Source organism: Scardinius erythrophthalmus (genome assembly GCF_964197995.2).
Source record: "Scardinius erythrophthalmus genome assembly, chromosome: 16".
Taxonomy (NCBI): domain Eukaryota; kingdom Metazoa; phylum Chordata; class Actinopteri; order Cypriniformes; family Leuciscidae; genus Scardinius; species Scardinius erythrophthalmus.
Genome location: NC_138236.1, coordinates 39260530 through 39273312, shown reverse-complemented (window position 1 = coordinate 39273312; position 12783 = coordinate 39260530). Strand labels below are relative to the sequence as shown.

At 39.0% G+C, this 12783-nt stretch overlaps 2 protein-coding genes across 2 annotated transcripts in view; one reads left to right on the top strand and one right to left on the bottom strand.

Annotated features, from left to right (window-relative positions):
* Positions 1-12783, top strand: part of LOC308704148 (NLR family CARD domain-containing protein 3-like) — a 1230758-nt gene that overhangs the window by 187515 nt on the left and 1030460 nt on the right. The gene's annotated exons all lie outside the window — the stretch shown is intronic.
* Positions 1-12783, bottom strand: part of mtf1 (metal-regulatory transcription factor 1) — a 28122-nt gene that overhangs the window by 7088 nt on the left and 8251 nt on the right. Inside the window, exons 4-9 of the mRNA XM_081389102.1 lie at positions 6361-6599; positions 3744-3875; positions 1998-2071; positions 1232-1362; positions 1068-1142; positions 871-973 (exon numbers count right to left, since the gene is read on the bottom strand). Of these exons, the coding sequence (XP_081245228.1) occupies positions 871-973; positions 1068-1142; positions 1232-1362; positions 1998-2071; positions 3744-3875; positions 6361-6599 (754 nt within the window). The remainder of the gene's footprint in view (positions 1-870; positions 974-1067; positions 1143-1231; positions 1363-1997; positions 2072-3743; positions 3876-6360; positions 6600-12783) is intronic.

The window sequence follows — 12783 nt, the reverse complement described above, 5'->3', positions numbered from 1 at the left end:
CACATATTTTAATCATGTTCCTAGCATGTTTTAACACGTTTCTAGAATGTTTAACCACGTTGCTAACATGTTTTACAATTCCAAAAATAAAAAAGTGCACTGTAAATACCTTAATGATGCACTTAATTAACGATAAAATGAAGAACTATGGACATTTCATTCACTCGACTGTCGCACACTCCAATACTGAATGACGACAAAACCTTATAATATTCATAACTACACGGTCGAGTGCATAGTGCATTATTACAACTATTGTTAACAACCAAGTTTTAGCACATTGGCAGCATTTTGTAGTGCATTGCTATCATGTTTTAACACCTTGATAGCATGTTTTCAACATATTGATATAACTCTGTTAACGGGTTTCTAGCATGCTTTAACACATTGCGAATGTGTTTCGAGCAAGTCTCTGAAGGTCTGGCATACACAAAAATAATAAAAAATTAATAATTCCCACCCAAGGCACATGCTTATTAAAGGGGCGGGGCCTGGTTGAGTTAGTAAGTAGTGTGTTGAAACTGGTGGTAAGGCGCGGGACATTTCCCAAACACACTCGAAGCGCTCGACCAATCACAACACACTGATCCAGCCGACCAATCAGAGCACAGTGTGCTATTCAGAAGGCGGGGCTTCATAGAGACAGGAACTAAACAGAGCGTTACTGACAGACTGGGAAGAGAGGAGCCGCAACAATGGAGAATATATGGAAAAATAATGAAAACCTGTTCTAGTGGAGCCCAACAACATCAAGACTTTGAAAAAGGTCCTCTTTAGCACATGCTTATCCATTTTTAACAGTTCAAAGCGTACTGCATAACAGAAGTGACTCGAGTGCCTTTGAACACAGTGAGCTCTAAAGGTTCTTGCCTGTGGTTTTGGGGTCGTCCTGGCTGACACTGTTCTCAGGACTCTGGAACATCAGCTCAAAGATTCGTATGGGGGTGACGCTGTTCAGATCCAAACCCTGAGACTGAGACATGAACATGTGCTGAGATGCACTCTATGTATCTGGGAGACGACTGAAAAAAAAAGCTCTGTGTAAAAAAATGAGGGCGCAAACTCACATTGTGGTTCTCCTGCAGCTCAGAGTCAGTGGAAATGAGGCTCAAATCACTGAGGCACAGCGAGTGATTCGCATCCTGCGGTTGAACAAGGACAACAGGACCAATTAAGTCCACGGCCACAAAGTGCTGGTGTAATAAAGGGCAGTGAGTGTGTGAGTGAGCACCTCTGACAGCGGATGAGCGCTCACGGTGAACGCCGGGCCTTTGTCGTGACCCCGGATGTGGCTCTTCAGGCTGTACTGAGAGCTGAAGGTCTTCTCACAGCCGTCGCTCGGACAGAAGAACGGCTTCTCTCCTGGAACAGGGAAAGGGAGTACCAGAAGAAATTAGGGATGCAAAGATAATTCTTTATATTTGAGGCCGATAACCGATAAATGGCCGATAAATCTAAATCCAAAATTTATATAATAACTGTATTTTATATAATTATATAATTAACTGTATTTTCCTTTTTTCAAGTTTTTCTGATCATAATTCAAGAACATGTTGAACAGTGCGCATCTGAAGAGTCTCAGCTGGAGGAATAATCCATTATTTATCAGCTTTAATATATCGGTTAAATGCTCTTATCAGGCTGATAACGATAACATTAAACCGAACATACATCGGCCGATATATCGAGCATCCCAAGAAGAAATGGAGATTCTCTAATCTAAATAAAATTGCCATTTCAGCACAACAATTGTTTGTTGCAAACAAAGCCAGAAACAATTACTTTAGTACTGATTGAGGTGAATTTGAACAGACAAAAAGTGGCATAAGTAAAATATATATTTTTTTTAAATTGAAATATTGCTAATAACAAAGTTATTAATACGTTTACTTTATAAAAATCAGTAAATATTTCACAGCAAAAATCAAATATCAAATATGATGCTGTTGTTTTTTGTGTGTGTGCTTTGATTTCGCCTGTTTTGAGCAGTGTCTTACCAGTGTGTGTCCGTACATGTGTTTTCAGGTGATGACTAGCAGCGAAAGCCTTACCACAGCCATCATGGTCACACCTGCACACACAAACACAACAGTAGCCTCTAATAGCGCATCCATCTTTGCTAATATGCAAACACAGCACGTCCATGATTTAGCACTAGCGCTGGGTGTCGAGCTCAATACTTTTGAGGCACCGACCGAACTGCCACGACACCATAGAGTATCAAAAAATGTCTTGTCGTTCGGGACCAAATTTCGATACCTGAGGGGTTAATCTAGACAACGTCAGTGAGCCAATAAGCACGCAGCATGTATGATGTCCCCAAATCAAGAGCTGGTGATCAAGGGAAAACACTAGTTTATGTCGGCTTGATGGACACAGAGCCGCTCACTGACACAGAACATGCAGGATTCATATTTAAATAGTCCTTTTGCAGTGTAATATTCTCACTTTTAACAACATTTTTTAATTTGAGAGAAACTGTGATCTCATCACAGAAGAAGCTCTACTTCTTGTTTAATTTTCATTTGAATAAACGATAAAGTAATGTTTTATGCCTTCAATTGATTACCAGAAAAATTTAAATACACAACATAGAATTTAAAATTTTTTATAAAAATAAATTTCATATGCCCTAATAATTGTAAACAAATTAATCAATTCAGTTGTTTGTTTTTCAAAGAACTGGTAAAAAAAGAAGAAAAAAAAGTAATAAAATTAAGAATGTAATTTTTGTTAAACTGTTAATAAATTGCTGTTAAACTAAACAAGTTTCATAATTACACATGCTTTTGAACAATCACATTTAATTTAGCAGGTCGGCTGCATTAACAGTTCAGCTTTCTTGTTTTTCCCCCTCTTCACATTAATGCTATACCATAAAACTGGTATCGGAAAAAGTATCGATCAGGAACCGGTATTGATATCGAATATCTTTGAACGATACCCAGCAATATTTAACACGTGTATGGAAGTAAAATAATGCCAAATGTTTTTGGAACAAAAAAGCCTGTTGAATTGCACTACTTGAAAAAAATATGCATTGCATTAACCCTGTTTGCATTTTAACGCATTGTATTTTTAGGTCTTGTATTAGGGCTTATTTTTTGCTCGAACTGTTGCTGGTCTTTGTCAACAAAGCACGCTTTTGCACCCCCTGCTGGTGAGGTCGACTAACAGCAGATGGAGAGTATGCTCGGCAATCTACTGCTTTTCCTGCAGTTCCTGGATGTCAAGTAGTATTTTCTGTCAAATTTGAACCACTGAATTTGCAAAGCGAAATAAAATGGACCGGAAATTGCCTGTTGAATATTTTAGGTTGTATTTTTTTAAACAGTTTGAATATTTTGGAAGTGAAATATGAAAGGTGAATATGGATTATTGAATTTTTAATAGTGAAAATGTGTATGAAATGTTTTGAATTGAAATATTCACAGCTTAAATATTCAACCATGCTGAATTTCAGCCCATAAAAAAATAAGCCCTAATACAAGCCCTAAAAATACAATGCACTAAAATGCAAGCAGGGTTAATGCAATGCATATTTTTTCAAGTAGTGCAATTCAACAGGCTTTTTTGTTTCAAAAACATTTGGCATTATTTTACTTCCATACACGTGTTCCAGCTCGACTCTCACTGGCAGTGAATAATACAATGGATGATGGTCAACATCATAGTAAATGTGATCGGCTGTTGATGCTGTAAAGCACTTCTGAAGTAAAGCTGGTGTGTGAGTGAATGGTGACCTGAAGGGTTTTTCTCCCGTGTGTGTGCGGATGTGCTTCCTCAGGTCGCTCAGCGTGGTGAAGTACTTGGTGCATCCCTCGGATTCACAGTTAAACGTCTTCCCCGTGTGCAGACGCTGGTGTGCTTTCAGTCTGTGAGAGACAAACACAACAACCATTCGCTGATCAGCAGACGCCTTCACACAGAGGACGAGTCAATCATGACACGACTCCCGATGGAGCTGGATGTGCTTATGATGCATTTGCAGTAAGCTTTGTTCTTGTTTGATTCTAGTGTTCATTTTGTTATGAAAAATATGATCCTTTCCTCGCAGGTCAAAATGAACTGAAGCCCTAAAATTATACTTTTTTTTTTTTTTTTGTCCAGAAAGCTTATATAATTTCATATTGATCATATTTGTTCTATTTTTGGCAATAGCCAACAATACATTGTATGGGTCAAAATTATCGATTTTTCTTTTAAGGCAAAAATCATTAGGATATTAAGTAAAGATCATGTTTCATGAAGATATACATACAGTACCAGTCAAAAGTTTGGAAACATTACTATTTTAATGTTTTTGAAAGAAGTCTCTTATGCTCATCAAGCCTGCAGTAAAACAAAAAACAGTAATATTATGAAATATTGTTACAATTTAAAATAATGGTTCTCTTTTTTAATATATTTTAAAATGTAATTTATTTTTGTGATGCAAAGCTGAATTTTCATCAGCAAGTACTCCAGTCTTTGGTGTCTTATGATCCTTCAGAAATCATTCTAATATGCTGATTTGATACTCAGTTATTATCAATGATGGAAACAGTTGTGCTGCTTAATATATTTTTTTGGAATACTTTTTTCAGGATTCATTGATGAGTGAAACGTTAACAGCATTTATTCATAAAAACAGCATTTATTCAAAATAAAAACATTTCTAACAATATAAATCGTTACCATCAACTTTTATCAATTTAACGCATCCTTGTTGAATTAAAGTACTAATTTCTTAAAAAAAAAAATAGTTATTGTTCCCAAACTTTTGAACGGTAGTGTATATTGTTACAAATTAAGATTTCTATTCTAAATAAATACAGTTCTTTTTAACTTTTTATTCATCAAATAATCCTGAAAAAAGTATCTCAGGTTATAAAAAAAATATTAAGCAGCACAACTGTTTCCAACATGATCATAAATCAGCATATTAGAATGATTTCTGAAGGATCATAAGACACCAAAGACTGGAGTACTTGCTGATGAAGATTCAGCTTTGCATGACAAAAATAAATTACATTTTAAAGTATATTAAAAAAGAGAACCATTATTTTAAATTGTAATAATATTTCATAATATTACTGGGTTTTTTTTAACTGCAGGCTTGATGAGCATAAGAGACTTCTTTTAAAAACATTAAAAATAGTAACGTTTCCAAACTTTTGACTGGTACTGTATATATATATATATATATAAATTGTGAGTGGATGCGAACATAAATGAACAACTTTAAAGGCCATTTTCTCAATGTTTTGATTTTTTTTGCATCCTCAGATTCCAGATTTACAATTTGTTGCATCTTGACCAAATATTGTCCTATCCTAACAAACCATACATCAATGGAAAGCTTATTTATTCAGCTTCAGATGTTGTATAAATCTCAATATCAAAAAAATGGACCCATGTGACTGGTTTTGTGGTCCAGGGTCACATATATATATCATACACTACAGCCAACAGAAGCTAACAGGAAGTGAAATGGTGTCAGATCTGTGGCTTCAGGCCATGAGTTTCTGTGAGTTTCACACGCTTTCATCCACACAATGCAGTCGCTGTGTGACACCGTGTCCTAACGACACGCGCCGCGGCACGATAAAACTCCTCTTTTCCATGTTAATCAGAGTGTTTGTCCTAACCAGCGACGGCGACACGTGACGAGTCTATTTTAGAAACGGTTTCTATTTTTCTGCGACGTCGCCCTGGAACAACAAACACAAAGTGTGGCGATGATGATCTCAGGTGCTGTTTATGTGCTTTATTTAATATTAAAAGAATGTCATGTGACTCTGAACATCATTTAGTGCTCCAGCTTTGAGGCTGTAAAAGCAACAATGGATGCAATTCACCTCAGATCTAGAAATTAAACAAATGGAAACAAGAACGTTCAAACTGTGAACAAACAAGTGTATTCTTTGACAAAGACTGTTTTAGTAACTCAGCCTATGTGTTTGAATAATGTTTAAATGGTGTAATATTTGTGAATTTGAGTATGTAGCACTTATCCATTTTCTTGCGAGTGGCGTCAAGATTACTCTCTGGTGCCGTGCACTCGCCGCGAGACTCCGCCCACACGCTGCTCTGATTGGCTGACTCCGCCCACACACTGCTCTGATTGGCTGACTCCACCCACACACTGCTCTGATTGGCTGACTCCGCCCACACACTGCTCTGATTGGCTGACTCCGCCCACACGCTGCTCTGATTGGCTGTGGGTTTTGATTGATTTTGACGCATCTCGCAGTCGTGTCGTGTCTAGTGTGGACAGACAAATGATGTGTCCCTGGAATCTTGTCGCCTCGCCTCTGGTTAGGCCACGGTGTGAGCGTTTTAAGGCTATTCCAGCATGCTAACGTAAAACCCGTTCACCTGTAGAGTGTGTTGAAGGCCTTCTCGCAGCCCTGCACGTCACACTCGAAGGGCTTCTCCTTGGTGTGCACGCGCACGTGTATCTTCAGGCTGTAGGAGGTGAGGAAGGCTTTCCCGCAGCCCTGCTGGTTACACACAAACGTGTACTCGCCGCGGTGTGTCTTCTGGTGCGTGCGCAGGTTCCCCGCCGTGCTGTAGGTGCGCGTGCAGCCCTCGAACATGCACTGGTAGCGCTTCACCTGAGGCCAGCACAGAACACACAACAGTTACACACACACAGGCCTAACACACATGATCCGCCCACAGGACACTGTGACCCTGGACCACAAAACCAGTCACGAGTCGCACTGGTATATTTGTGGCAATAGCCAACAGTACATTGTGTGGGTCAAAATGAATTTCTTTTAAGCGAAAAATCATGAGGATATTAAGATCATGTTCCATGAAGATATTTTGTAAATTTCCTACTGTAAATATATAAAACATGTATTTGTGTGAGTGAATGCTGCACAATCGCCAACATAAATGAACAACTTTAAAGGAGATTTTCTCAATGTTTTGATTTTTTTGCACCCTCAGATTCCAGATGTTCAATAGTTGTATCTCAGCCAAATATTGTTCTATTCTAACAAACCATACATCAATGGAAATATTATTTATTCAGCTTTGTGTTAATCTCAATTTGTGACTTTGTTCATGTGACTGGTTTTGTTTGTCCAGGGTCACATATGTGTTACTGGTGTATTTTTTTCAGCTTTGATCACAGGAATAAATTACACTTTACTATATATATATATATATATATATGCACACACAGAAAACAGCTGCTGTACATTGTAATAATATTTCACTGTTTTTACTGTATTTTTGATTGAACACATGTAGCCTTGGTGGGCAGAAGAGTGACTTAAAGAACAAAAAAAAATCAATTAAATGCAAAAGTATAAAATATTAAAATAAAGACATATTGGAGAGTAAGATCAAAGTCCAATCAAAAGGCCAAATTAAATATCATAATTAATTAATATCAAGTAATTATTTTTAACATTCTGTATGAAGAATTCTGAGTCTCAGCATAAAGCTGCTTATATCATAAAGGATCGAAGAACTGTGTTTGGGAAACACTGAACACTATTCTGAGTCGTTGACGTGTGTGTGTGAGTGATTGTGTGTGTGTGTGTGTGTGTGAGGTTTCTGTGTGTGTGTGTGTGTGAGTGACAGGTGGATTGCCGCTGATGTCACTACTAGCCGTTTGTCTGCTGTCTGTTAGCGTCACGTAACCTCAATTACTCCGCCTCACTGCACATTTTCGTTTATCCGGGAGTGACGCGCGACCAAGATGGCGACGGCCGGCTCCGCCCACTTTGGGCTTCAGAAACGCTCTTCAGAAACACTACGGGTGACGTCACGAACACAACGTCCATATTTTTATTCAGTCTATGGTTGAAACTGGTGGTTATGGTAAGGGACGGGACATTTCCCAAACACACTCGAAGCGCTCGACCAATCACAACACACTGCTCCAGCCGACCAATCAGGACACAGTGTGCTTTTCAGAAGGAGGGGCTTCATAGGCTGCATTTACACTGCGTTCATTCATCAGTGTATTATGTTACCATTAGAGATCATCAACCGTCACCGAGTCCGCTGTTGAAGGTGATGATCATCTAGTTATCCTCACGCGTAACAACACATAAGAATAATGACCATCGGGTGCGGATGCTTAAATCAGAGAAGATTATTGGGGCGGGTGGATGATTTGTTTTTGGCTGTGGATTCGGGTGACGTTGGAGCTCATCCGCGCATCAAAAAATGACACCACTGTGTTGAGCCTTCGTCCTCCATCACGCCATTAATAAGTCATGTGATCGCAGTTGGTGGTGTCCACCTGAGTTGACGTCCCTTTTTTAATGACGTACGACTCGCATTTACTGGGGAATATCCGATCTGTCTGCTTACATGGCTGACGCAAATGCACGTATCCGATTCATATCTGATTTATTTCTTTTATCAGGCCTGAAACCGATCTGAGAATATCGGCATCCATGTGCTTTTTTCCTGCTTACACGTTCGCCGGTCATATCCGAGCTGTGCCACATCATGAGAGGAAAAAATCGGAATTGGGTCACTTGAGCCATGCAGTGTAAATTGGGCCAGGACAGGAAGTAAACAGAGCGTTACTGACAGACTGAGACGAGAGGAGCCGCAACAATGGAGAATATGAGGAGAATAATCAACATTCAAGCAGGAAAACCTGTTCTAGTAGAGCCTGAAAACCACATCAAGAGTCTGAAGAAGATCATAATCATGTGTTGAACGAGTATAACAGAATCCAAAGGAGAAACGAGCAGAACTCAAATGAACAAAACATTTCCTTTTTTTTTACACCAAACTACCACACACACAATACTCTCTCACAGACGCAAGCTCTACACTGAACAAAACACACTCTGTCTGGAATATGTGCGACCTGAAATGACTTGACAAATTTATCAGTTTCCATTTCTCTCTAGTCACGTGTGGTTAAGCCACTGGTCTGAGGAGTGGCCTCTAGTGGTTATTAACTGGCGTGCTGCTCATGTCAGCTCATTTCCCAGTCCTCCTCATTCCCAGTCACTCTACTGGGAAACGGTTGCCGTGCGACCGATGCTTCTAAGGACTGTGTGCACACTGAGGATAGTCGGCCTAGGGAGATTCTCTGCATACTTAGAACATGAAATAATGTGCAAATACAACATAGAACATGGTAGGGCTGTAGTACTCGAGTCCGGTCTTGGACTCGAGTCCGGACTCGAGACCGCTTTTCTATGGTCTCGGACTTGCTGGTATTCGGACTCGGACTTGTCTCGGTCTCGGCCACTGGTCTTGCCAAATATGGCTTTTGGTCTCAACCGAGTCCAGGTGTCTTTATTATGTTCCCAGTAATCACACATACGTCGCCGCGATATTAAAACAAAATATTATTGGAGGGAAAGTGAAACACTGGCCACCTAATAATATGGGCATTTTGGCTCTTTTTCGTGAGCCGGCTCGTTTCACTCAGCTCACTGAAAGAGCCGGCTCTTTTGACTCACAAACGGCTCTTTAAAAAATAAATGTTTAAATAAACTCGCTGAAAGTCCACCGCTAGTGCAACGTGAATATTCACATTTTTAATTGTCCATAAAACCCAGAAAACTAGTCTGCTTGCCTTGCACATCTAATTAATTAAGTTTTACGACTTTTTTTCTTACCTTTCCTTCTTTGCCACGAGTGATAGACTGGCTGTTTTAAAATATAGCTCATATCGAAACAAAATAACCCAGCTCATAACTTGCAGGTTTGCTTAGTGGCAAACTTTTTTCATTTGATTGCTTCAACCGCCACCCACCTGAATAAAATTTTCGTCACGTCATCCGCCCGATCCGCGGTTTATCCGCATCTCTAGTGTGTGTGTGTGTGTGTGTGTGTGTGTGTGTGTGAGTTGGCTCGGCTCAGTTTAATTGGTTGACATCGCGTGTATGATTGACAGGAACAGAATGTGAGGCTGATCAGACAGTCGAAACGAATGTGTGTGCGCCTTTAGGCCTATATAATTATTATTTTTTGTTGTTCTTTGAATGTCAATTATTTAAAATAAAATTATTAAAATTACTAAATAAAAAATTATTATTAAATTATTCATTATTTCATTATTACATAATGATTTAATTTCTAAAGGCTAGCCTATATTTTTTTAGCAGACTTTTTTTTTCCTGTCCTGGACTCGGTCTTGACTCGGACTCGAACCTTTTTGGACTCGGTCTTGTCCTCGACTCGACAAAGGTGGTCTTGACTACAGCCCTAGAACATGGCATGGAATACTGTATCCCACAATGCAATGCGTTTGACTTGACCTTTCATTTCCAGTGTGAGGAGATCATCTTACAGTGCGATGAGAGCATTCTTATATAGTCTCATTAGTTACTTTCTATTTATCATCTATCCAACAGCAGAATGGCAGTAAAGACTCCTGTCGTCAACACTGATAATAATCATAAATGTTTCTTGAGCAGCAAATCATCATATTAGAGTGATTTCTGAAGGATCATGTGACTCTGAAGACTGGAGTAATGATGCTGAAAGTTCAGGAATAAATTACAGTTTACTATATATTCACATGGAAAACCTTGTAGTAATATTTCACAATATTACTGTATTTATGATCTAATAAATGCAGCCTTGGTGAGCAGAAAAGTGACTTCAAAATCATAGTTTAATGCAAAAGTAAAACAAAAAAAATATAATAAACAGTGGAAATGAAGATCAAAATCCAATCAAAAGGCCAAATCAAAGATCATAATTAATAATCATAAGTATAATGTCAAGTAATCAATTTTAACATTATAAGTCTCAGCATAAAGCTGCTTATATCATAACAAAGGCTCGATAAACTGTGTTTGGGAAATATTGAAAATTATTCGGAGTTGTTGACATCTGTGTGTGAGTGTATGTGCATGTGTGTCTGTGTGTGTGTGAGAGAGAGAGAGAGAGAGAGAGAGAGAGAGAGAGAATGTGTGAGAGTGTGTCTGTGTGTGTGAAAGAGAGAGAGGGTGTGTGATTGTGTGTCTGTGTGTGTGTGTGTGATTGTGTGTGGGAGTTAGAGAGAGAATGAGAGTGCGTGTGTGAGAGAGAATGTGTGAGTGTGTGTCTGTGTGAGAGAGAGTGAGGGTGTGTGATTGTGTGTCTGTATGTGTGAGTGTGTGTGGGAGAGAGAGAGAGAGAGAATGAGAGTGTGTGTGTGTATGTGTGTGTGTGTGTGTGTGTGTGTGTGAGAGAGAGAGAGAGAGAGAGAGAATGAGAGTGTGTGTGTGTGTGTGTGTGTGTATGTGTGTGTGTGTGTGTGTGTTTGTGAGAGAGAGAGAGAGAGAGAGAGAGAGAGAGAGAGAGAGATAGTGTGTGTGTGTGTGTGTGTGTGTGTGTGTGTGTGTGTGTGTAAAAACAGACTCTCGTTTACATCAAGCCAATGATCAGTATTCAGCAGCACAGATCCGTGATAATGCTGATCTCTCTCTTTTACCAGGCAAACACACGCACGCACGCACACACACCAGACACACACACACACACACACACACACACACACACACACACACACACACACACACACACACACACACACACACACAGTAGACAAACTATATAAACACACATTAGTAGCTCAAATTTCACTCCTGCTCAACATGTCCAACTCACTTTAAGACTCATTACAGCTTACAACTACATTAATCTGATGTTATCCTCATCACACGTCTACTGTCCTCACACACACTGACCCTCACACACACCGACCCTCACACACACACTGACCCTCACACTGACCCTCACACACACTGAACCTCACACACACCGACCCTCACACACACCGACCCTGTTACGTCTTCTCTCACCACGTCTTCATATCTGACCATCTCCTCACATATAATACTCTACATAATCAACACATTAACTTAGATCTCGTTAGTTGATTATTGTAAAGCAATAACATGTGTTAACCAATAGCACTGCTCGAACAAATTGTAATTTGTCAGTTTATGATTAATCATAATCAGTATTCACATTCCCAATCAACGCCTTCAGACGCTGTCAGATCATCACTGTTATCAGGTGTCTGTGTCACTTATTTTACATCAGGCACAGAAATCTCAGTCGTTAGATTGACAGAAGAACTGGCATGAAAATCATCAATATATTATGTCAAAATAATCCCCCAATACTTCATTATGAAAATAATTAAATTTGAAAAGCTGAAATAATTGATATAATTATATAATGACAGACTTCTGTTCAAAAGTCTAGGGTTGGAAAGGGTTTTATTCACCAGGGAAGGATGTGTGTGACTGAAAGTGACCGTAAAGACATTTATAATGTTACAACAGACTCCCTTTCTAATACACACTGTTCCTTCTATTCATCAAACAATCCTGAAAAATATATAATAAAAAACAATATTGATAATCAAATGTTTCTTGAGCATCAACTCATTATGCTGATTCCTGAAGGATCATGTGACACTGAAGACTGGAGTAATGATGCTGAACATCAGCTTTGATCACAGGAGTAAATTACACAGAAAACAGTCAATTTAAATAGTTATAATACTTTAACATTTTTACTGTTTTTGACCAAATAAATGCAGCCTTGGTGAGCAGAAGAGACTCTTTCAGAAACATTAACTCAATCTTACCGGCCCAAACCGTCGAACGTCAGCATATATTAATAAATTAAATTCAAAACTCATTTAAAAATGTAAAGAGTTCAATTTGTTCAACATCTGATCTGAGCACAACACTGTAGATCATGTTGATGAAGCGAACTCTCGCACGCTATCCACATCAGCCACTCTATCAACACCAAGAGCTCGTGTCACACAGTATAACACACACAACACACAAGCTCAAACAT